Source organism: Peromyscus maniculatus, chromosome 5 (genome assembly GCF_049852395.1).
Source record: "Peromyscus maniculatus bairdii isolate BWxNUB_F1_BW_parent chromosome 5, HU_Pman_BW_mat_3.1, whole genome shotgun sequence".
Taxonomy (NCBI): Eukaryota; Metazoa; Chordata; class Mammalia; order Rodentia; family Cricetidae; genus Peromyscus; species Peromyscus maniculatus.
Window position 1 is genome coordinate 70,587,440 of NC_134856.1, and position 27,166 is coordinate 70,614,605.

Below are 27,166 nucleotides of genomic sequence, written 5' to 3' on the forward strand. Positions count from 1 at the left end.
TAGCAAAGGATGTAACTTTTGCATAAAACCTATGCACATCCTCCTATGTACATGAAATCATCTCTGTACTGCTCACAGCACCCACTCACTGTAAAACTTAAAGTAAAGTGCACCCTTTAGGTTGTTTAGCTTAAAGTAAACTGCTTAGACGACGTAGCCATTGCCTCTGCATTGGAAACATTACCCCTGGAAGGAGTCTCACAATGAAAAATATAAAAGGATCAAGATCATGAAATTTACCAGGCTCAGGAAATTCAGAAAGCTACAAGACTTACAAGGCCCCCTTTCCAAGGCTATACAAGCAGTAACCAAGGAGAATCTCTTTGGTGGAGCTCCCTGAAAATTGAGCAGGGAACTTCAAGGCTTCTAGCTTTCCTGAGCCCTCAGTCATGTTGGGGTTGACTGCTGGCTAGCTTTTACTTCAACTTTACACAGACCCAGAGGCACCTGGGAAAAGACATCCCCCAAGTGAAGAATTATCTCAATCTGATTGTCCTATGTTCAAGTCTGTGAAAGAGACTGACAACTGATTTAAGGAGGCCTAGCCTACTGTGGGCGGCACTATCCCTAGGCTGCTGGGCCTGGGCTGAACAAAAAAGCTAGCTAAGTAGTAATCCAGAGAGCAAGCCAGTAACACTCTTCCTCCACAGTCTCTGCTTCAAGTTCCTGCCTGATTGAGTTTCTTCTCTGACTTCTCTCAACAGTGGACTATAACCTATAAAATAAATGAACCCTTTCCTCCCCGAGTGGCTTTTCATCACGGTGTTCATCACAGCAACAGAAGGGAAACTACAATAGCTGGTGTTTTCAGCGCTGCAGCTGCCCGTGAGCTGCCTGTGTCTCGGTGAGGTGGTGTGAATGAGAATTTCCCCATAGGCTCAGGCATTTGAACATGTTGTTTTCACCATCTGGTAGCACTGTTTGTGAGGTTTAGGAGGTGTGACCTTCCTGAAGGAAGTACGTCACTGGGGGGCAGGCTTTCAGAGTTTAAAGCTCATGCCACTTCCAGACTACTCTCGCCGCTTTATGTTTGTGATTAAAGATGTGATTTCTCATCTTCTTCCTGCCGCCATGCTTGCACCTCTATGGTGGACTCTTAGCCCTCTAGACCCTAAGACAAAATGAACTCTTTCTCTAACATTGCTTCTGGTCATGGTGTTGTATCACAACATCAGAAAAGCAGTGAATATATGTAGCAAGTCACCACTCACAAGTGCTCCTGTAAGTAACCCTAGTTAGCTCACTGGTTTACCAAACTAAACTTAGGTTAAATCACTTCTTTGGTCTTTTTTTAGTGCCCTGACATGAATAGATATTTGTTCATGTCTTCCCCAAGAAGAACAATTACACAGTAAATCATACAATTGACGACCAGGACAACTTCTATGCATGCAGTACAGATACCACATTTAAAAATATTTTACATGTACATGTCTTAAGCTATGGATGAAGAATACACAAATGGGATGGGCCAATTGTATTTTTCTTTCAATCTAATAGATTGAAAAAAATTTTAAAGGCTGATAATATCAATCACCAGAAAGAATACTAGGAAATGGAAACTCCATACTGGTATTTTAACCAGTGTTTATAAACCTATGATTAAATCTACCCTGTCCTGCTTAGATATAAACCTTCTTTTATTCAGTAACTTCTTGAATTCAATCTGATGTGATTTTTTTTTCCTACTATATTTTAACTGTTTACATTTAAAACAGGATTTGATGGCCTTCGGTTTATAAGTGACTCTCTTTCAAATGTTTTTTTAAGCTTAAACAGCATTATGAAGATATAGAGAACAGCAAAACCCTAAGACCATCTTTAAAACAAACAGCAGATTCCCTGGATTGGTCTTGCCTCTCTCATCTATTGATCTAAATCATCTCTAGACTTTGACAATTTGTTTCATGGTTGTTGGAGGAAAATAAATGTTGTCTATATTGGCTGTTAAATATTCCAATCACTTTACATCATAATCAATTGTTATTACCTAGTGTCCACAGCAATTGGTTCTGGCAGACACATTTTAATAGTAAGTCAACAAAGCTAGCAAATAGGTTAGAATTGATTTACACATGTCACCCATGAAATTATTGAGTAAAATGCTTTTAGTATAACTAATTAAAACAGGCAAAATTACATATCTATTCATTAGCATGGATGAACTATATGTCAGATAAAATATAAGAACTTCTGAAATATGAAATAGATATGTATTTGAAGCCATGGATAAAGTATGATCTCAAAGTAATATAAAAAAGAGTCATTAAAACAGAATGGATTCATTAATACCAAATCAGTTCAGAACCTATCTAACTCAAAGCCTCCTATTTTTCAATCACTGTTCTGTGATATGAAAGCACACACTGTGGGGGCTGTTCTCAAACTCACAGAATTGACAAGAGTTTATGACTTACTGACTTGCACAAAGCTGCAAATAAAGCTATTTATCTCAAGGCACTTAAGATTAGTTCTGATACATCAGAATAAATTAATCAGGGCAAATGGTCATGAGAGTGAACTAAGCAGAGTTCTGAATCTTAAAATACAAATTCTTTAAGTGATGTTTTTCAACCCTCTCCTGGTGACACACAGCAAGAGGTCACCTATTTTCTCCATATTCCTTCCCTTGGGTGCCTCTTTCATTGCCTAGCATGAAGGGCCAACCCCTTGGATCACCTCAAATCTGTCTCTATTTTGGACCTCTCCTGTATACCAGTCGCAATTTGTTCAACTAGTATTACAAATGACTGAACCTTAGCTCGTGTAAACCAAACTCAACTTTGTATATCAAAACTCGTTCCTTCTAATTGCTCTCCATTATTGGCTTCAAACCCCAGATAAAAAGCGAAAATCGAAATGGCAGCATCGTCCTGGTCTCTTTTGACTTTCTCGTGGTGGTTGCTAACGCCGAGCCATTTCCACTCGCTTTGCATCATTCTCATTCTTCTCCTCCTAGGGTTGCCAGCCCCAGTCACGTTTTCACTGCTTCTCTTCCAAGCATTAGAACAGACCCAGAGCTGGTTTCTGTATTTCCAGCTTCACACTTTCTAAGCTACCTTCCACATTTTGCTAGAGAGACTTTTGCAAACTACAATTGCACCATATCATTACCCTTCATAAATCTTCACAAATCACAGCAGTGGTGTGTTATATATAGATCCAAATCCCATAAGCTAGCATTTAGAACTCCCCCCCCCCCTTTATCAAACACTCCAGTCGAGGTACTGCGCTCCTCACAGCCAAGCCACTCTTTGAATAAACTGTGCTCTTTTTAACCAAGACCTTTACAGATGCAGTTCCCTTATCTAGAAACCTCCTCCACATCTTTCCAAGGATTCCAACATCACCTTTTCTGGGAAGACATTCCTGATGTTCCCACTTAGCATCAAGTTACTTTCTCTGTACATCCATCATCCATTCCTACCCTCGCTCCCCCACATCCAGTGTCCCACACAGCCCAAGATGGCCTTGAACTCACTATGTAGCAGAAGTTGGCCTTGAATTCCTTATCACCCTGCCTCTTCCAAGTGCTTAGATTAAGGCATGTACCACCACCTGTCTTTGTTTTCTCATTTATTATTAATGCTCATGTTCACATTGTTTTTACTAGTCACCTAAAATAATGGATGCACTCCTGATAAGTCTAAACATGGCTTTGTTCTCCTTTTCCACTTCAAGCTTAATCTTCATCTATGGTGTAGGTACAGTCTTCCTCCAAGTCATTGGTAACTAACTTGTCATATGAGTGGTTTTGGAGCTCTCACTTAGACTCAAAGCAGCAGTGTGCTTTCCCTAAAAGGATAATGGCCTAGAGCTTTTCCATAGTAAACCAGAAACATCTATCATAATGTCCTCTAGTGAACTCTATCTTAAAATTATACTACTTTGAAACTCAATGATATTATGAAAGTTCTTACTTTTCCCTTGGATGTAAAAGTGAACATGGGAGATTAGAATCAAATCAATTGTTAATATTTTTATACACTGGTGGGCTTTTTATCGATTATTACATTGAACGTACCCGTTATATGGAGAGAGAGAGAGAGAGAGAGAGAGAGAGAGAGAGAGAGAGAGAATGTGTGAGTGCTCCCAATTTCATAGTACTCATTTACTCATTTTAAGGGCAAGGCTATCTAGACTGAGAGAAGTAGTTGGTCCAAACATCTTAACTACCATAGCTAATTTTCCATCACCAGATGACATTCTAATTGGACAGTTTGCATCCAATGAGTGTATTCTACTAGGTGGAGGTCAGAGATATTACCAATTACCATACACAGGATGGCTCTTTCCAACCCAGAGATCGTCTTACACACGTGGAAACAGTGCAAGGCTCTATTAACAAGCTCTACAGGAAAACTGATCCAGGTTGCAGGGAGACACAGGAAAGAAACTTTGCCAGGACAGAGGCTCAGAATGTGTATCATTGAAAGTTTTGGATGATTTGGAGACCAGAAATTTGAGGAAGGAAAAAGAACTGGCTTGGTGGGTCAGTGAAAGAACTGTGGTAGTATTCCAAAGAGAGAAACAATCTCAGAGTTTGTTAAATACAGCAGTGTGGGTAAAGGAAAAAAAAAAAACAACAACAACAACAAAGAAAGAGGAACCAAGTCAATGTTGAAGTTTCAAAGATAATCAGTGGCAATCACGGTGGCTCTTCTGAGCCTGGCATAACACATGGGCCACTACCCCACGGCAATGAACAGTCATCAGAGTTTTGGGGGAAAGAGACTAATGTGAAGTGATGAGACTCAGTTCAGAAGAGTGCTTTCTGGCTGCAGCCTACAGAAGACATTGAAGGGGGCGTGGATGCATGCTGGAGGGTGCTATAACAAGGGACGGTGAAATCCTGGACTGGGAAGGCAGCAGGGGAGTCAGGGGAGGGGAGTCAGGCTGAGGGTGTAAGACTGGTAGGACTCTCTGGTACACTGGTGGTGAGGAATGAGGAAAAGGGTTGATGTGTCATGGATGATGCTGTGCTTTCAGCTGACTCTTGGATGCGTGGAGGGCCATTACCTAGACTTCAAAGAGTGCAAACCGATGAACTTGGGTAAAGGAAGATTGAGAGGTTGCTTTCAAACTTACTGATGCATCAGTACATAAGCAGAGTTACCCACTGAGCAATCAAGACTGTGGATGTGGAGAACAGAGGGAATGCTTGGGCTTTCCCAGACAGAAAATGGAACAGAGGGTACTGGGTTCCAGTGAACTCTTGCTGCCTCTAGACTTAAATGCAACCTCATCCACTATCTGTTTTGTTGTATCTGTCTTGTGTAGCCGCGTCTTCTTGCTTTTTTCCTTTATTTACCTTACTGGTGAGCCACTATTGTTTGCCTTCTGCATTACTGGATCATTGTGTGTGTGTGTGTGTGTGTGTGTGTGTGTGTGTGTGTGTGTGTGTGTGTGTGCGTGCGCGCACGCCTAACTGCTCATTTACTTTCAGGAAAGCACTCCTCTCTTTGCTTATTTGTGTCCATGAAAAAAACAACCCTAGAACTCCTTTCTCCTTCAAGCAGCTTTCCCTGACCTTCCCAGTCACTTGCTGCTGCTAACAACCAGAACAGTTGTGTCTGGGGCTTTCTTCCATGTAAATTTCCTTCAGCTATTTCATGGGCTGGGGTAACCAGTTCAGTGATTTAATAAATTCACTGAGTGAATCTCTCCATTCAAGCCCCATAGCCCCCACAGCCCACAGCCCACAGCCCTTGAAGAACACATCACCCTTCGGTATTATTTCTCTCTGTCTAGGAAAGCAATTGATTGTGGTAACTGAAAGCCGTGGTGGGTCCAAGACTGACAGGCACAGCACTGACAGTCTCTACCCAATCAAACATACTGATTTTCAGTTTTACCTCTAGCTATAGAAAAGAAAAATTTCAAGCTATAAGTTAATGTTCCCCAATCTTGGAAGTATATCACAAACACCTGAGAGAATCAAAAATTCTACACATGGAGAGAGACCTTATTTGAGAAACTCATTCCTGAGGTTTGAGAATAGGTCTGCTATTCCTAAAATCAGAAGGTTCCTTCCAAACCCAAGAACACAGGAACTCATAGTCTCCTGTGAACATTGAGGACCAAGTAAGTGTCTAAACGAGCCAACCAGGACCTGGATGCCAGAAAGATGGGGGCTGTACAATGAATGCTGAAGCAGAAGGGGACACAGTGGGACTCGGGCAGCCTTGATGCTGCTGAGACACTAACTGCCTCCTGAATCTGTTTTGGGAGTGCTGGTAGCAAAGCATTTGTGTGCAGTGAGTTAAGAACGTAGAGCTGAGTGAGAAAACTCTATAGCTAGAAGAAATAGTCCCTAAGCTCAGAGACAGGTAGATAAGCAATATCTGCAGGTGATGGTAGCTTCCACAATGATTATACATTAAAGTTCTATTGCTACAAGTCAGCAAAGGTTATGTGCTTTCTTTTTAAATTTACTTAAAGCTTTTCTGCTCTTACTATGTACCTTGCTTCCTTATCCTTATTTTTTATTAAAGAAAAAAAAGAGGCCAAACATTTTATAAATGAGACCTTGAGCCTATTTTAAATGTGGGTCTGGGAACTAAAGCTTGACTGCACTCCTGAAATGTCAGAAGCAATCCCATCTGTAGTGTGTACTTTGAAGTGGAACATTCATATCACCTTTAACAACCCTCAGAATGACATAAAACAGTATTGTTCTTCAATCTAAGAATAGTTGTCGGAGAAAGGATAAAATAAACTGGGAAATCATGTGAATGAATAAACATATTTAAAAATATTTTCATTTCTCAAAAATTCTGTATTTTCTATCTCTGCAAATAAGAATTGTGGCCTTGCTGGTTAGTATTATAAACATAATATAAATTTCAGAGACTTTGTGCAAATCACATTTTTTAAAAAGGCAATGAGAATTTTCTTCTCCTGAGCTCAATCTTTCTTTCATAAGCCAGTATTTCCAGGGCAAATGTGTCTCGGGCACCACTGGTTGCATGCCATATGGATCATGGATGGAAGATGAGATGCCATACTCCACTTCTGTAAAAGCAGTTCCCTGTCGGCTAAGGGAGGGTTGGCTGGAGAGGCCTTCTTTTCTCTCTTCCTGGCTATTGCCATGAACCTAGCTCAAAGCAGGGTTGACATAGTCTTTGTATAAACAAGCAAATCCCCTATTTCAGGGCTGCATAGAGGGTTTGTTCTGAAGATGTCAACACAGGCTCAGGAGCTCAGCCAGTGCTCCGTCATCTCTTTCTCTCATCTGTGAGACAGGGACACAAGAGACAGCCTGGAGGCAAAGTGTAGATTCCCCCAGAGAAATCTATCCCTTCTTAATGCTGGTCCCCAGAAAACTGTACACCAGAGGTCCACCATTTGCCCTCAGGGAACCAGATCATGAATTGCTGGAACACGGAGAAGAGTTTGACTGACCTATGAATGCAGAAGAAAAGATAAGATGCAGAGAGAGAGAGAGGCCTGGGTTCATCAGCTCAACTCTGAAGATCCCCAGCTGACAGGAAAAGTACAGAACTCCTGGCTGCTGCTGCCCTTCTGCAACCATAGGGCCTGTGATCTTAACTGGATGGAGCGAGCCCACTAGGGGATAAAAACACGTTAGGCCCCACCATACATATGGGAAGGAATTGATGTAAAGGAGCTCTGGGACCCCTGAAGGGATGGCTGCTGATCTGTGGTTTAAGAAACGGATGCAGGAGGAGTTACAAAGTGGTGTTAAAGATCAGGAACACAGTGAGCATCCCAGGGAAGAGCTGGGAACCAGAGCCCGAGAGCTGAGGATGCAAAGCAGACTGACTGCCCGAGAGCTTTGTTCTGGGAGGAAGGAGACCTACCCTGTAAAGGGCGGACATGAGGATTCCAGGCTTTCCAGGCCATGCTGTTTTTATTGCAACTCCTCAGTTCTGGAGCCAGCCAGGGACAACACGCAGGAAATCAAGGCTGTGTTCCAATCACATTTTATGAATGCTGAGATTTAAATTCCACAGCAGGAAATATTATCATTTTGGTATTCTACATAATGGGCAGTAGGTCATAAGCTACTGTTTTCTGCTGCACTAGAAATTCAGACTTACAGACTAAGCCCCGGGGCTTCATCTTTAACTAGATGGGTCAAAGTATGTGTCTCAAGATCCTGTGACACACTCAAGATGCCATGCAGCTTTACCACTCCCACGGATGGCACAGAAAATCTGCTGCCTCCGTTGTATTTGGAGGACACTGTCATGTAATGATCAGTGAACTGCGGATTATGAAGCCACTTTAGAGTACCTCTAAGCATCAGTTTCTCCATTTGTAACTGAAGATGCTAATCACTATCATTTCTTCCTCCCCCGCGGAATTCTCTAAAGTTAATTAATGGTCACACATATTAATGCTGTAAATGCCCCAAGAAGCTTGGAGGGATCCTGTTATAAATCTGCCTTAATGAAAAGGATAAATGGACACAAAGTAAAAAAAGCTATCTACAAATGTTTACAGATTCCTTAGACAATACCCACTTAACACAAGTGCCCGGGAGTATTTCCTATCTTTTCATCTTTCTGTCTTACACTCCGCAGAACCATTTTCAAAGACAGTCTCATTTTGTTAGCCCTGGCTGGCCTGGAACTTGCTATGTAGACCAAGCTGGCTTTGAACTCAGAGCTTCCTGCCTCTGCCTTTGCCTGGGAGTGCTGGGATTAAAGGCCTCCAGCATCATAACCAGCCATTCTCGGCAGAATTTTAATACAAGCTGTGTCCTTGGGGCTTCCAGCTGCTCTCAGCAGTCCCTGAGAGTGTATGTGGGCTCTCCCTTTCCTTCTCTAACAGTGCCTATAAAAAATTTGAATAATCTCAAGACTCTCCATTATAGCCAAGTAAATGGCCACATGCCAGATCCCAGCCAGAATTTCTTTAACTTCATATCTCAACCCCAGCTTTTCCATTTCTGCCACATCAGCCTCACAGATAAAATGCAGCCCTTCCCCTATCTCTGATCAACACCCTACATTCAGAACTGTTCTCTTCTGCTGCGTTCTTCCTTGTTCTGGGTTTTAGTCCATCGTTGCCCTGTGTTTTTCATATGCTTATGCCACCTTTTAAAAATTTATCCGTATGTTGCTATCTTTAAAATTAAATGAAAGTCTCCCAACCCTCAGGCTCGCTCTCCTTCAGCCAAGTGGTCACACATCTGCTTACCTCAGCAGACGGGAGGCTTCTTGAAAGAATGGTGTCGGTCTCCACCTTTCCTTCCTGCCTCCAACTCACCTCTCACCCAACAGCACTTGGGCTTCTGTTTCTATTACCGCTTGGCAATTGCCTGGAAATTTTATCAATAACTCCTCAAATAATCATCACATCTCTGATGATCAATGATCAATAATTATCACATCTAGTAGATGCATTTCTTTTTTAATTTTTTTTTTATTCATTTTATATACCAACCAAGATCCCCCTCTCATGCCTCCTCCTGCTCTGCCCCAACATTCCCCGGACCCCTCCTCCCCTCCTCCAACAGGGTAAGTTCTCACATAGGGGACATTCAATTGAGGGAGGACCAAGCCCCTCCCAGCTTTATCAGGGGTGAGCAAGGTGTCCGACCATAGGTAATGGAATCCAGAAAGCCAGCTCATGCACCAGGGATAGATCCTAATCACACTGCCAGGGGCCCCTCAAACAGACCCAGCTACACAACTGTCTCCTGTATGCAGAGGGTCTAGTCCAGTCCCATGCAGGTTCCACCGCTGTAGGTCTAAAGTTCGTGAGTTCCTATGAGCTTGGTTCAGTTGTCTCTATAGATTTCCCCATCATGATCTTGACCCCCCCTTGCTCATGTAATCCCTCTTCCCTCTCTTCCACTGGATTCTCAGAGCTTGGCCTGGTGCATGGTTGTGGATCTCTGCATCTGCTTCCATCAGTTACTGGATGAAGGCTCTATGGTGACAGGGTAGTCACCAGTCTGATTACCAGGGTAGGCCAAAGGATAATCAAACTACAACCCACAGCTCCAGAGAAGCTAGGAAACAAGGAGGACCCTAAGAGGAATGTATGGATCACCTTGGAATGGGGAAACAGAGGAGATCTCCATGAGTAAACTGGGGATGGGGCGGGGGACAGGCAATAGAGGGTAGGGTGTGGGGGATGAGAACATGACAAACCGGTATGGTTGAGCTGGGGGAGGGACGGAGTGGGAGAGCAATGAAACAGATATCTTTTTTTTTTAATTTTATAATTAATGTAATTTTACATATCAACCACGGATTCCCCTGTCCTCCCTCTCCCCACCCTCCCCCCATTCCACCCCCCATTCCCATCTCCTCCAGGGCAAGGACTCCCCTGGGGATTCAGCTCAGCCTGGTAGATTCAGTCCAGGCAGGTCCAGTTCCCTTCTCCCTTCACCCAGGCTGAGCAAAGTGTCCCAGCATAGGCCCCAGGCTCCAAAAAGCCAGCTCATGCACTAAGGACAGGTCCCGGTCCCACTGCCTGGGGGCCTCCCAAACAGTTCAAGCTAATCAACTGCCTCACTTATCCAGAAGGCCTGATCCAGTTGGGGGCTCCTCAGCTATTGGTTCATAGTTCATGTGTTTCCGTTCATTTGGCTATTTGTCCCTGTGCTTTTTCCAATCATGGTCTCAACATCTCTCACTCATACAATCCCTTCTCTTTCTCGCCGATTGGACTCCCGGAGCTCCACCTGGGGCTTGGCTGTGGATCTCTGCATCTGCTTCCATCAGTCACTGGATGAGAGGTCTATCATGACAGTTAGGGTGTTCGGCCATCCTATCACCAGAGTAGGTCAGTTCAGGCTTTCTCTTGACCATTGCCAGTAGTCTATTGTGGAGGTATCTTTGTGGATTTCTGGGGACCTCTCTAGCACTTTGCTTTTTCCTATTCCCATTGGGGTCTTCATTTATCATGGTCTCTCTTTCCTTGTTCTCCCTCTCTATTCTTGATCCAGCTGGGATCTTCTGCTCCCCTAAGCTCTCTTTCCCTTCACCCTTGCCCTCCATTAACCCCCTCTCATGTCCAGTTTGCTTATGTAGATCTCATCCATTTCTCTGTCATTGGGTGATCCCTGTGTCTTTCTTAGGGTCCTCTTTACTAGGTAGCCTCCCTTAAGTTATGAATAGCAGTCTGGTCATCCTTTGAAACAGATAGATATCTTGATACAGGGAGACATCATGGGGTAAGGGAGAAACCTGGTGTTAGGGAAATTCCCAGGAATCCACACAGACGACCCCAGATTAGACCTCTAGCAACAGTGGTGAGGGTGCCTGAACTAGTAGATGCATTTCTCGCTGAGATTTACGGCAAAGATGAAAAGCTGTGATCTATATTTTAGGCTTAGATAGATAATAGTGTTTTTACTGATAAAATTCAATCACTTTCAAAAATTCCAGCAAGATTTTTATATTGAATTCAGCCAGCGTCCATAAACGGTATAATAAACACTGAAAATATCCAACTTGGTTTTAAGGTTAAGGCCCTGTGATACCATGGTAATTAGAACAGTGTGGAGACGGGACAGCTACCAGCTACCCCGTGCTTTTTTGACTCCCTGCCCTCTCCGCTGCTGTTCACTGCCCCCGCCCCCGCCCCTCTCAGTCTTAATCTCTCTTCATGCCTCCTCACCATCAAATCCCTCCACTCCACTTGACTCACAGCTCTCCGTCTTCCACCGCCCTTCCTTCTCTTTCCTTCTCTCTACTCCAAAGGCTGTTGCAGATGTCTTCTTAATCTAAATAAACGTCCCGAATTCTCAGGTATTCACGTTTTGAAGGATTGCTGTCTACTCGGTACACTGTATCCTTTGTGGAAATAGAGGGTTTAGACACACACACGTGCTTCCTCGGCCACTGTTTCACCATTCACTCACCGCTGAGGTCTCCAGGGAGCTCTGCACTGCCACATCGTTGCTCCCTCATGGCCGTCTGTGCCCCCCACGCTTGCTCTCCCTCCCTCCCTCCCTCCCTCCCTCCCTCCCTCCCTCCCTCTCTCTCTCTCTCTCTCTCTCTCTCTCTCTCTCTCTCTCTCTCTCTCTCTCTCTCTCTCTCTCTCTCTCCTTCAACCAGCGCTGGCTCCCGGGTTCTGGAACATGGCAGCAGTCTGGCCTTCCTTTCCTCTCTTTGGCTGCTCCTCACTTCTGCTTCTCCCCAAACAGTGAGGACTCCAGCCCTGTGCATCCCCTTCTCTCCTTCTCTCTACGTCTTATCCATAGTCTCATCCCGTCTTTTTGCAGCTCAGTTTCCCATGCCTTTGTGCTCACGACTCCTGACTTATGGCTCCGTCTCCAGATCCCCTACTTACCTACCTGACAGCTCCACTTTGATTTCTTAGAAGTAGGTTAGGTCAGATCTGAAATTCAAATTTAAGTGGGAATACTGTATTTTGTTTGCAGAGCTTGTCAAATCTAGATCAATTGAGCATGTCTAAAACAGAACTTCTGAGTCCCCCCCCCCCTTTGAGCCTTCAACCAACCCTCTTCCGGTGTTCCCCGTTTTTCTAATTTTAGTGGGCAGTACTGTGCTCAATTCCGCAAGCTATAAAGCCAAGGGAATCACACTTGACTTTTCTATTTCCTTACATCCCGTACCAAACTCTACAGCAACTCCCGAGAATCCTTTCTCCAAATCAATCTCAAATATACCCACTCTGCTCCATTCACAGTGCCACTGTGGTCTCTTGTGTAGAGTATTCAGTGAACTTAACACTTTCCCCATTTCACACTAGTCCCCCACTAATCTACCCCATAGACACTAGTTTAATAGCAATAATAAAGGGCCATCAATATATAGGATCTCAGTAAATGGAATCACCTGCCCTCCTGCCCCAAACCCTTCAGTGGCTTTGAACTGGACCTCAGGTAAAATAGGTTGCTCACGATGACCCTGCACTCACTCCCAGCTACCTCCCTGCACTCACCTCCTCCTCTCTCCCTCTCTGCTCCTGCCCTCTGCCCTGCAGCTCACAGGACACTCCAGGATTCTCTGTGCTTTATCACCTTCACATGTGTGGTGTTCTCTTCATGGACCACTCATCTCACATCATATCCTCCTATCTTCCCTCTTTTCCCTCTCTGTGTTCACTGCTGTCCATCCCGGGACCTTAATGCTTTCTCAGGAACCAGTGAAGGAGTATGTGACTTGTAAGACTATTACTGTACTGCTATGCCCCAATGTGTAATGACGCCAGCCAGCTCAACAAGTTATCCCAACTGCCTTTATGATAAAGTGCAAGATACCACACCAGGTTTTTCTGGATTCACGCTGAAATCTTTTAATTTCTTAATATGTCCTTGTTTTTAAGTATCTTCCAGGTTGGTGGTCTCACCGACCTCCTTTTGGTCTGATCACAGAAGCCCATCTACAAACCTCTTTACCCACCCAGGGTAGACTTAACCAATTGTATGTTTATGCTGTAACACATCCGGAACATACCCTATTAACATTTTCTGAGCACTTTCTTTTAGCCATTAGTCATAAGTTTAAGGACATCTGCTATATTTTGATCTTCCGTGCAGCTACAGAAAGTTAAATTATTGTTATCTCTCTGTTATAGAGGAAGAAATTGAGATTTAAAAAAAGAGTGTGGCAAATTAAAGATTTATTGTGTAACAAGCTGGAGAGATGATTCAGCAGGGAAGAGACCTTACTGCTCTCACTGAGGACCCGAGTTCAGTTCCCAGAATCCACACTGAACAGTTCACAACTGCCTATAACTTCAGCGTTACTGGATCTGATGCTCTCTTCTGGCTTCTTCAGGCAACTTCACACATATGCTTATACTCTCACTCAGATACACATGCATACACATAACTAAAAGTAAAAACATTCTTTGTCAAAAATTATATGTTCATAGGTATGTGGATTAATGTTAGGGTCTTCAATTTATTCCATTGGTCCATATGTTGGTTTTTATACCAGTACCAAGCTGTTTTTATTACTGTAGCTCTATAGTAGAGCTTGAGGTCAGGGATCATGATGTCTCCAGAGGTTGTTTTATTGTACAGGATTCTTTTAGCTGTCCTGGATTTTTTTGCTTTTCCATATGAAGTTGAGTATTATTCTTCCCATGTCTGTGAAGAATTGTGTTGGTATTTTGATGGGGATTGCATTGAATCTGTAGATTGCTTTTGGTAAGATTGCAATTTTTACTATGTGAATCCTGCCAATCCATGAGCATGGGAGATCTTTCCATTTTCTGACATCTTCTTCAATTTATTTTTTCAGGGACTTAAAGTTCTTGTCATATAGGTCCTTCACTTGCTTGGTTAGTGTTATCCCAAGGTATTTTATATCATTTGTGGCTATTGTAAAGGGCGATGTATCTCTGATATCCTTCTCAGCCTGTTTGTCAATTGTATATAGGAAGCCAAAACTGTACAATGGAAAAAAGAAAGCGTCTTCAACTAATGGTGCTGGCATAACTGGATATCAACATGTAGAAGACTGCAAATAGATCCATATCTGTCACCATGCACAAAACTTAAGTCCAAGTGGATCAAAGACCTCAACATAAATCCAGCTACTCTGAACCTGCTAGAAGAGAAAGTAGGAAGTAGTCTTGAATGCATTGGCATAGGAGATCACTTCCTAAACATAACACCAGTTGCACAGACACTGAGAGAAACAATCAATCCATGGGACCTCTTGAAACTGAGAAGCTTTTGTAGAGCAAAAGATACGGTCAACAAGGCAAAGCAACAGCCTACAGAATGGGAAAAGGTCTTCACCAACCCCACATCTGACGGAGGGCTGATATCCAGACTATATAAAGAACTCAAGAAATTAGACATCAAAATGCCCAACAGTCCAATTAAGAAATGGGCTATAGAATTAAACAGAGAATTCTCAACAGAGGAAACTCAAATGACTGAAAGACATTTAAGGAATTTTTCAACATCCCTAATCATCAGGGAAATGCAAATCAAAATGACTCTGAGATACCACCTTATGCCTGTCAGAATGGCTAAGATCAAAAACACTGAAAACACCTTATGCTGGAAAGGATGTGGAGCTAGGGGAACTCTCCTCCACTGCTGGTAGGAATGCAAGCTTGTCCAACCACTTTGGAAATCAATATGGCGCTTTCTTAGAAAATTGGGAATCAATCTCCCCCAAGATCCAGCTATACCACTCTTGGGCATATACCCAAGGAATGCTCAATCATACCACAAGGGCACTTGCTCAGCTGTGTTCATAGCAGCATTGTTTGTAATAGCCAAAACCTGGAAACAACCTAGATGCCCTTCAACTGAAGAATGGATAAATAAAATGTGGCACATATACACAATGGAATACTACTCAGCAGAGAAAAACAATGACATCATGAGGTTTGCAGGCAAATGGATGGATCTAGAAAAAATCATCCTGAGTGGGGTAACCCAGACTCAGAAAGACAAACATGGCATGTACTCACTCATAGGAGGACACTAGATGTAAAACAAAGATGACTAGACTGCTACTCACAACTCCAGGGAGGCTACCTAGAAAACAGGACCCCAAGAAAGACACAGGGATTGCCCAATGACAGAGAAATTGATGAGATCTACATGAACAACATGGACATGAGTGGAGATAATAAAGGGCAAGTGTCGAGGGAAAGAGGGCTTAGGGAAGTGGGAGATCCCAGCTGGATCAAGAACAGAGAGGGAGAACAAGGAATAAAAGACTATGATAAATGAAGACCACATGAGAATAGGAAGAAGCAAAGTGCTAGAGAGGCCCACAGAAATCCACAAAGATAACCCCCACAATAGACTACTGGCAATGGTTGAGAGATAGCCCGAACTGACCTACTCTGGTGACAGGATGGCCAAACACCCTAATAGTGTTGCCAGAAACCCCATCCAATGACTGATGTAAGCAGATGCAGAGATCCACAGCCAGGCCCCAGGTGGAGCTCCAGGACTCCAATTGGTGAGAAAGAGGAGGGTTTGTATGAGCGAGAACTGTTGAGACCAAGGTTGGATAAAGCACGGGGACAAATAGCCAAACAAATGGAAACACATGAACTATGAACCAATAGCTGAGGAGCCCACAACTGGATCAGGCCCTCTGGATAAGTGAGACAGTTGATTAGCTTGATCTGTTTGGGAGGCATCCAGGCACTGGGACTGGGTCCTGTACTCAGTGCTTGAGTTGGCTGTTTGAAACCTGGGACTTATACAGGGACACTTGGCTCAGCCTGGGAGGAGGGGACTGGACCTGCCTGGACTGAATCTACCAGGTTGAACTCAATCCTCATGGGAGTCTTTTCCCTGGAGGATATGGGAATTGGGGGTGGGCTAGGGGGAATGAGAGGGTGGCACGGGAGGGGGGAGAATAAGGGGATCCATAGCTGATATGTAAAATTAAATTAAATTATAAAAAAGTAAAAACCTTTTTTAAAAAGGTAGTTATTTGAAAGGCCAGGAAAAGCAACTAGTCTATGAACTTAATCACTTTTTTCTAATGCCTTTCCAAGGCTTCAATAAACTTTACAGAATATTCACACACACACACACACACACACACACACACACACACACACACACCATGTTATGTGTGTGCATATATTATATATTTCCTTATATTCCTTTCTCTATTTGATTGTGAATATATTATGAACAAGCCAGTATCCAAATCATTTTTGTAAACTTATCCAGATATTCATGGATACATAACTAATTTTAATTTCTAAATATGCACATGTATTGCTTTATAATTATACAGTCTTTTATTTACAAAATGTTTGATAAGCCTTAAAAATGAAGAAGCCCCTAGGAATTTGTAAATAATACAAGTGATTTATCTCTCACAATATATTTCAGCTAACAAGCAGTTTGGTATATTAGTGCATTAAATTTTAAAAAGCTATTTTTAGCATACTTAATAAGCAACTGGCTTTATAAATAAACATTAGTTAGTACAAATGTCTCAAGAGAATCTGATAATGGAGCCTTGGTAATCACTAAGAATTTTATATATCTCTTAAGGCATATACAAATATGTTATAATCACTTTACTTGCTTTTTATAATTCATAATTAGTATTGCAGCCACCAGATGGAGTATGAGGTTATTTAAATGATATTTTTAAAGATCCTTTTGGATGAACTATTTTGCTCTGCTCTTCTCGTAATGTTTTCCTCACCACCACCCTGACACACACATACACAAATGCACAAGCTATTTTACCTTTTTTTTCTTTGGTTAAAGCATAAAGCATGCAACATGAATGAGTTGAGCCAAGGAACATTGCTCTTACCAAGGAAGGATTTGATTTGCTCAGCTCATTAGTATGTACATAGCAGGAACTGGACATAAACTTACAGAGGACATGTAAGCTTTCCTGGGACAGATGGAGTGAGCAAAAAACGAAGTCATGCATTCAGACTGCTAAATGGGACCAGGGCTGGTTATGTTTATTTAATTGTTTTAATTTAAATCAAATTTCTTTGTTAACATATGAGTGACGGCATACATGTTGAGAGAGTAATAAAGAGACAGAGTGAGCTGTAATTCAAGTAGGTGAGAACAAATCCCAGCTTCTCCAAGCTTGGACCAGCTTCTTAACTGCGCACGCTTGGATTTATTTAAACAAATTGAGGGCAATACCTCACTTTAACTGGCTGTAAGAATTCCATGGCTCCAAGTCATTCACTATCAAATTATTTCATTTTTATCACATCCTGATTTGGCTTTCTGCATTACACTTATTGCCAGCCCCACACAAACTCCTTAAGTGTAAGATCTCATTTGCCCTGTGCATGACTGTATTCCGAATACAGGTAATCTAAGCCCTCAGTAGACATTCAGAGGATAAATAAGGGTGGACATAAGGAAAGGGAAGGCAGCAGTGAGTGATTGTGACAGAAATAAGAGAAAGGGATAAGGCTAAACACCAGGCTGTGCTGAAGCATGGTGTCTAGGAAGTGGAAGGCTGACAGTGGCCGCCAGTGTGGCGAGGTGGTAATTCAATGCTGCTGTAGAACTATGTCACCCACAGTTAGTCCTTTTGACAGGATCAGAGGCTATGGATCAAAAACATTGATGTGTGTGTATGTGCATATACATGTGTGAATGTGAACATATTTGGAAATATTTGTGCAAATATATGATTTTTAGTGGAGATTTCTAGTAGTTTACTAAAAATACTATGAATTTTTAAGCTCTACTAAATTTCAGCCAAAAATCCTACAATGTATACAGCTATCACCAATGATGGAAATCCTATCTCATAACTATCACCATCACCAACTCAGAGAATTGTGTTCATAAAAATGCAGTTCTTTCAGTGAATTTTGTAACTACTCAAGAAAATAAGATATTTTCGTGTTTTATTTTTATATATTCTTTACACTTTCTGGTGAGTGTTTTTCTTTTCTTCTTTTTCTTGAGTCTAAAAGGTGTTTTGGTTTGATTTATTTGGGGGATGTTTTTAGATTAAAGTTATTAATCCTTTATTGTTTTGTATGTTTCAAATGATTTTTCTAACTTCTCTTTTAATTGTTTGTATGTTGTGCATACTTAGAGACCCTGATCAGTAGTAAACACAGCTTTAAGGAAAGGTTAGTTACAAATGCTTCCACAGGAACCTCTGCATTTGGATTGTGAGACTAAGCTCCCCCCAGAGCTCATAAAATAACTTTTGTTGATAATACACATCAGGATACACAACTGTGAGTAGGAATGGAAGCCATGATTTCTGAGTATAGTGGTGGATGGTGGTGACAGTCATAATATGAAGATATTTCATGATACCAAATTGCTGAGGGTGGTTAGAATGATAAAGCTTCAGTCATTTCACAGCAGCAAAAAGTGATACCTCTGTCTCTCCATATTTTACAAACACAGGTGATAGAACATCAAAAGTCAGTTAACATGTTATATTAAAACACTTCAATTTCCAAACCAAAAAGTGGCATCATTATTCATTCCTATGTCAATTAATTTCTAAGTTAAGAAAGAACTTCTATAGGAATGGGGGAAAAAATCAACCACAGTCCACTTACTTTTTCAACTTTCTTCTTTCTTTCTCTGTTGTACTAAAACCAGATCATGCAGAAATGGGTAGAGTAAATTTAAGCCACGCTTCTCTTCAATGTATCTTCTTCCTCTGAGATCTCTACTTAGAAGTAAATCTACCCCACATTTGACATTGCTAAGCTGTAACCAACCATACTCTCTGTGTGGAATACCTAATAGGAAAATATGTTACTTGTCACAATGTTTGGTAAAAATGAAGAAGAAATAATTCAACAGTATTTAAAATTAAGATCTTTTTGTAATATTGCCATTGCTTTAGAGAAATTCACAGGTTTGAAAATCATTCATATTTTACTGGCTTATTGAATCTTTGGGCAAAATATAGACACAGATGTGTGCATTGTTTCCCACATGTTTCTGGAAAGTGGGAGTTCATTAATTCTTTAGGATCCTAGCCTGTAAGCCTAGGAGCAGACTAGAATCTAGTTACTTCATTTAAAAGAATAAGGTGTTAGAATAGTTGTTGATCCCTGATTGTTAGTTATTTTCTAGAGAAATGTGTTCTTTTGAATTTGGTTTAGGTTAACCTTGTTCAAATGAATGTACTTAGAACCAGACTGAATTACCTGACCAGTCAAGTCTCTGAACCCTCTTAGGTCTTTTACTGTGAATACTTATTGCTTCAGTTGAGAGCAGAACTATTACCATTACAGTGATTTGGCCTGTGCTGGGTTTGATATAGCTAACATTTTCCTATATTTTTACCTGTCAGTGTGGTTATTTCTGTTAATTCACAAAAGTGGTCCACTTTAAATAAAAGAGGCTTAAGTTCCAATATGTTTCATGGCTAGTGACTCTAAAGGAAATAATGCAAATACAGACTACTGGCGATTAAGACAGGTTATATCATGAATTTTGGTGTAAACTATGGAAGTCTAAGATTCTCAGGCTGACAACAGAGGTAGCAGGGAACAAACTGAGGTGCCTCTGTAACCAGACATTCCCATCCCTCTCTCATTGTAGATCCTACAGATAAAACAGCATGTTTCTCTTAAGGTATATGTCTCTCGGTAGACCCCCCTCACCATTCATTACTGTTAGGGTTTGAAAATGAAGTGTCACCCAATAGGCTTACATTTAGATCACCCAGTGCTTAGACTGAAGGACTACTCTAAGGCTGTGAGTCCTTTAGGAGAAGGAGGTGATAGAAGAAAGTCATTGGGGCAGGCAAGTGAAGGTCATGCTGACATTAGTTCTGGTATAACTCTCTTTTTTCGGGTCTACCACCATGTGAACATACACCACCACCATGGTCTTTTCCCCATTATGATAGACTGCATCATCTGAAACTATGAACCCAAGCCTTAAATGTTCTCCTTTAAAATGTTCTCTCAGGTGTTTTATCACAGTGAGAACACGTTTAACACAAACCAAGAATCGAAAAGCAATGTGTTAGAGCACCATGGAGCACTCTTAGAGTCTATTTGTCTGAGCTGTGTCAAGACCCCACACCTCAACATAATCAAGACAAAGGAGCAGAAAGGGGTAGAAGAGATTATGGAAGGATGTAGCCGATCTTTACATTTTATAGCCTCTTTATGTGATGATCCACAGAAGACATTTCATTCAAGGCTCAGCGACAGGACATTAGAGTTTCTTTTGGTTGGTTTGTATTTGGGGGCAGGCTGTATTGTTTTCATTCTATAGTGCTGCTGCTAGAAAATTCCCTGTTGTCTCTGACTTTCCAACAACCGGTTGAAGCCATAACCCTGACCTCAAAAAATCAATTCCTATCTTAACCTCACCATTCACTTTCACTAATATTTTTATTCTAATTTTTATTTGGCTATATTCTATTCATCTCCTGAAAGTGCTTATACCATTGGCTGGAACAAAAGGAAGTACAAAGATATAAATTTCCCAACCCAGCTGTACTAACTTGGGTAACTAACAAACCCTCCAAGTCTGGGTATTCTTGTATAAGACATGATTCCAGTTCTGAAAAAAAAAGTTTCTCTTTCCAAATGAAAACTAGGAAAAGAACAAATATATTTATTCATATATTATGAATTTTTCAATTGTTTCTCTAATAGTAAGACTGTACACAGCATGAGTCTGGTTTCTAAATATCTTCAATGGCTTCACAATTGATAGCCAGGAGAGATCTCCATAGCTCTCATTTTGAAGGAAAATTAAACTTTCCTAGAACAGACACTGCTATAAATAGGGTAAGTAACTCTTAGTTTAGTTTAATTGTACATTTAATATCTCTTTTCAGACAAAGGCCGTGTAGAAGTAGATGTATAGTAATGGTTTTGGAGTCAACTAGCATGTGAATGAGCATGGAGCACAGGTGTGAGCTTCAAAGCCAGGACTGCACCTTCCAACTCTTTTTCAATTATTTAAATGTCATATGTGGACCCACAGGTGACAAAAGACCAGTGCCTAGTTAAGGCTAATTCTACTTGAATTGATGAACCTCTCATAGCTGGTTCTGGAGATGGGTGGTATATAAATGCCTTTAAAATTCTGGAATCTTGTATCACACTGTACACCCTGTATACCCTCATCTCATTAGTGTTTACTCCCCATTCTTCTCTTCTGGTAGTCCCTGGTAACCACTAATCTCCTTCTGGGATCAATGAACTTGCTTATTCAGAGCATTTCTGATGAATGGAATTATACAACATATTGTATTTTACAATTGTTTTCCTACTTAGCATCTTCAAGTTTATACCATGTATTGGTACATAATCCTTTTCCATTGACAAATGGTATTCTAGTATATGGAAATATCACATCTTAATTATTCATTTGTATTAATTGGTGGGCAGCTGGGATGCTTTCACCATTTAGCTGTTGTGGATGACACTTTCATGAACATTTATTTGCATTTCTATGTAGACATGTATTAGGAATACAATACTTGAGTCATATTGTACAATATTTTAAATTTTGTTGGGATTATCAAGATGTTTCTCAGTCTGGGCACACTGTTCTGCATCTGCAGTAGAAATAAATGGGAAAATTTTCAATTTCTCTAATTCTCATTACTTGTTAATAGAATTTTAAAAATATTTTAGCTACATTAGTGGGTATTATAGGCTTGATTTGCATTTTCCGAATAACTAATATTATTGAGCATCTTCTCATGTGTTTGTTGGATTATCATACTTTTTTTGAAGAAATGTCTACACACACACACACACACACACACACACACACACACGCACACATGCACACGCACATGCACACACACACATATGTCTTGTAAATGTTTTCTACTCTTCTATGGGCTGTCTTTTGACTTTCTCAATAGTGTATTTTCATGGTCTAAAGTGGCAATTTTCATAAAGTACAATTTATCATTTTGTTCTATTATTTGTGGGTTTTATGCTATATCTTTAAAAAATGAGTAACCCAAAGCCTTGAAGATCTGCACCTATGTTTCCATCTAAGAAAAGCCTCTTAGTTACGGCTTTTCCATTTAGGTCTACGTTACACTTTGGATCAGTGTTTTGGGTTTGATGTAGCAGCCCCACTTCAAATAGGAGAAAACTAGTCCAAGGGAGTCTGAGATGGGATTTAATTCTAAATGATGTGCCTGACAATTGTCATGCTACAACTATATTACAACTGGACTTTTTCTCTTTTGTCAAAATAGATGAAATTGGCAAAAATGAGTACATTTTGTCCTTTTAATCATTAGGAGTAGAAAATACAATGAGAAATATCTAGATAAAGTGTTAGTGTTGTCCCCTAGGGTTTCTTTACTATGTAAAGAAATGTTGTCAAGACACATAAAAAAGTTTAAATAGAAATTCCAAAGTCCACATGCTAGACATATGGAGTCTCTATACTGGAAATGTATTATTACTGTTATAGTTAACCCAGTTTAGCAAATGAAATCACTAGAGGACACACCAGCAAATATTTCCTTTCTTTAACATGCCAGATCGGTGTTCCTTGGTCTGACCTACTTAGGTCCATTTTCATTATGTCTCATTCTAGGAAAACTGATTTCAAAAGGTAATCATCTTCAAACTAAATATCTAAGAAATTACATCAAAATTATATGTAAAGACATGTATTCTCATGGCAGCCTTGTTAAAAAAAAAGGTTCTGGTCAGTTGCTGCCCATTTCCTCTGAAGGTCTGGGGAGATATGAAAGGTTAATAACTGTGTGAAATAACATTAATATATTAAGACATTGGTTTGGTCAGAACTATCTATAGGAAGCTTCTCAGTACCCAATGATGCATTCTACCCATATTTATCACTGACTTATTTAACATAGCAATCATCAATGATTAAAATCAATTAAAATTCATAAAGAACCATGGTATCCACTGTCATATCACTGATGAATTTATTACATCGGAGAGATTTCAGAGCAATTTATTAAATAGACTTTTCAATTCTGGCTCTGCTACTTACTTGCTTTTTAAAAAATCTTATCTGGCAACATATTAGTCTACTATTTTATTATACATAAAATCAACATAGTTTTTCTTCAAGAGAAAGATGAGTGCTAGTGAAATGGAAGCAAATTGCATGTTTGCATTTTCCTGATGACTCAAAGCTTGATTTTAACTGTGTTGCCTGCTATTAAAAGTAACTAATAACATCTATAACATTAGCATAGTGGATACAATTTATTAGAATCTTAATTGTGTCTTAAAAATATTATCTAGTGGCTTCATAGCAGATATTATCCAAAAAGGCTTCTTTTCTTTTTAAATTTCTAGTGGGGACACATATTTTTCAAAAATTTCTATAATCTACAACAATCTGAACAATGTTGTCATGATGAAGAGAACATTTGAATTCAAGAATGGTGGAAACTTATTGTCTTTTCTAGTGCCACAAAGAACTCACTGTAAAGCAACAGAATCAGACATTCTAACACAACACTTGATTCACGTGACTCATTTCTGACCACTGGAGAAAGCTCCCCAGAAAACTCTGCCCTGGGTGTTTTAGCATTTCTATCATCTCTGGACAGTAATACAAGACCACATGTAAGGTCATGAATAGTTATTTTCCAGAGCATAATGTGCTAAAAAAAATGTGAATTCTTTACACCTTTAAATATTACTAAAAGAAATAAAGCAAAACAAAACCACAACAGGGCCTTCTAGAGATGAAGAATAAACCTTGCACTGGGCAGAGGAGCTGAAGGTCCTCCAGTGACCAAAGAGATGACACTAAGGACAGTCCTTCAGGGCAGTGGAGCATTAGAGCCCCCAGATAAACAGAAAGCACCTTCTCTATAAGGAAATACTAATACAAAATATCATTAACTCTGCTTTCCTTGGGAAGCTAATGGATATGGCTCTCACCCAATCATATTATAGCAAAACAAAATGTCTGCTTACTAGAACACTAACAGGGATTTGGAAATTCAGTCTCCCTAGAGAGAGAAGCAATTACTCTTAGTATAAAGAAAGGCCAGGACTGGGATACCTGGGTTTACCTTTGCTTTGCGGAAGTGGTAGACCACCAGCATGCTGACGAAGTCCAGTAGCAAACACAGGGCTTGGAAGGAGATGATAGCCAGTCGCAGGTACTTATCCTCCTGGACAAAGCACGGGCGGTCGTCAGCACAGAAGGGGCAGCCTTCTCTGCAGGGCAGGCAGACGTAGGCTTCTTCTGACCCATCCTTTGTGCTTCCTGAAAAATGGTGGTCTGGGCCCCTTCCTGAAAGTTCCAAATAAAACCACAGTGTCATTTGTACTTTCAAGGTAAGTGAACTAGAAGAGAGATAGACCCTCTTCATTCCCTTTTCTCCTGATTATAAACCTTTCATCAAATCCTCTGCCAAGAAATAGAGCTACTTTGTTTTCGGATTCAAAATTCTTGATTCCTTTGATTTTAAACTTGTCATTCAAAGTAATTGAGAAAAATAACAAAAATGGAGACAAAATGCCTCAGAGTCAGGGAACAGTCTGCTAAGTCTTTGACATCACCAGCTTCCACTCAAGGCTGTTGTCACTCCCTAAAGCACAGTCATACTCCAGACACACTTGTTAAAGAAACAAGAAGAAGGGTTGGAAAGTGGATGTGTTTAATGTACCAAGTCAATGTACTCATCGTTTCTGGAACTTCTTGACCTAGATGAGGCAGAGTCTAAAATGAGACAATCATCACTCCTTAATTCAGCAGGGATTTCATCTACCAAGTTCATTCAGTCTAAATTACATAAAATGGTACTGAAATAACAGTTGTTCAGTGTTCAATCGCCTAACAATGCTGCATCCTTTAGAATCAATCCATACAACCTACCCTTTAGTCCCCACTCTACACACCATTAGACATCTCTGTGCTGTTTGGTTACTGCTCCTATTGATCATCTGATTAATTTTAGAATTGTCTGCCTCACTTATCAAGCTTAAGTTATCACTAAGGCACAGTACTCCAAGAGTATCGATTGTTGACTGTAGCAATAGACACTAAAAACAAGTATCCTTATCATGAACTCAACATTAGGGACGAAAGTAAATACCAAGTTTATTAGGTAGCATGACCTTGGTTAAATTAGGAGTTAGGAAAAGGGTATTTGTTGTTAGCTTTTAGTAACCAAATTCAATGGAAATGTTTGAGGTATCTCAGCTCTTGTAAAAGGTTCACAGTCTTTCCAAAGTTGACTTGTTCATTTTCTGTCCTCAGTAAATGCAGCAACAAAAACATAAATGAATATACTTTGATGATTCTGTTGCTATTTAATAGTAATCACTCTGGGAGCTTTGATAGGGTTCAGTGGGTAAAGTGCCTGCCAAGCGAGCCTGGTGCCATGAGTTCAGTCCCATAGGGGAAGAGGAGAAGTTGTCTTCTGAGCATCGTGTGTTCACTATGGTACATTCATGCACAAACATACACACAAAAATAATAAATAAATATTAATAATAATAGTTACTACTCTGTCAACATAGTGTAAAAACATGGATTTAGCATCCAATTTAAGTAGACTGGTTTCCTATTCTTAGGCAAAATCATTAGACATTTCGGTTGGCCAGTTCTGGTCTTAGTTTCTTATTGATGAAATATGAATGCCTTTAGGGATTAAGTTAAATGATTTATGTAAAACACAGTGACCAGTTCTTAATTTAGTCTTCTCCATACATGAGAAATGCTATAACATGGAAATTAGAAGGAAGGTATACAGGCCTGGGTAGGAATGGTGAGTTCTATTTTAGATGACTAAATTTGAGGTTCAACTCATTGTTCAGGATACACAATAACTGAGAAATAGTGCAGTACTGAAGTGTAAGAGCCTATTCGTGTTTGTCCTACTTTTCTTCCTGTAACAGTGATAAAATAACTTAACAAAAGTGACTTAGAGGAGAAAGGCTTTATTTTAGCTCACAGTTCCAGGTTACATTCCATTATTGTGGGGAAGTCAAGGTGGTGAGAACTTGAAGCAGCTAGTCACATCACATCCACAGTGAAAAATGAACACACCCATGTTTACTGCTCAGCTAGTTTTCTCTATTCCTCTGTAGTCAAGAGTCCCAAATCAGGGGATGGTCCCACCTACTTTCAGGCTTGGGCCTCATACATCAGTCAAGGCAATCAAGATAATCTCATACAAACATGCCCACTGACTAACCTGATCTAGACAATCCCTCATTGAGAATCTCTTCCTGGATGATTCTAGACTGTGTCAAGTCGACAATTAAACCATAACAGTGTTAGAGAAAAAGCTGTAGGAGGCTCTGGGAGTGGACTGAGATATTTGAAGAGAGAGGAAAGCCCTTGGCAAGTGAAGCATTTAGAGTGTCACGACAGAAAACTAGAAAAGTATTTGTTGAAGTATGATGACCTAGGAAAGACTATCAAAAGTAAAGATTTTAAACGTGAGTAACCTTCAACATGAGACCTTTCAAACTAGATTGAAAATAGGCTACCAAGGCTTACAGACTAAATACATAATAAGAGGGAATATTATTTCAGTAGAAGTCTGCGGAACAAAGCAAGTAAGAAAAGCTAATGGTCAATAGAAAAATGAAAATGATATGAAATGGACTTGGATTCTGTGTTGTGTTCTCTTTGACATTATCAAAATTTTTTAATAATTAGAGTCAGCAAAGGAGGCTATGGAAGTTTAGGAAGTTTAGGTCTCCCTCCAGGAGACCAAAGCCTTGCAGATGCTGGCCAGGGAAGCCGTTCAGTGCCTTGCTCAGCTCAGCCATCATCAGAGAAACTTCCTCTCCTGCAGCAGATGGAAAC

General features: G+C 40.6%; 1 protein-coding gene across 2 annotated transcripts in view; it reads right to left on the reverse strand.

Annotated features, from left to right (window-relative positions):
* Gpr158 (G protein-coupled receptor 158) overlaps positions 1-27,166 on the reverse strand; it is a 373,966-nt gene that overhangs the window by 153,057 nt on the left and 193,743 nt on the right. For both annotated transcript variants that reach the window (XR_013051445.1, XM_042278012.2), the window contains exon 4: positions 24,414-24,637. Coding sequence is in view for 1 of the 2 variants with exons in the window: in XM_042278012.2 (XP_042133946.1) it covers positions 24,414-24,637 (224 nt within the window). In the remaining variant the exon portion in view is untranslated. The remainder of the gene's footprint in view (positions 1-24,413; positions 24,638-27,166) is intronic.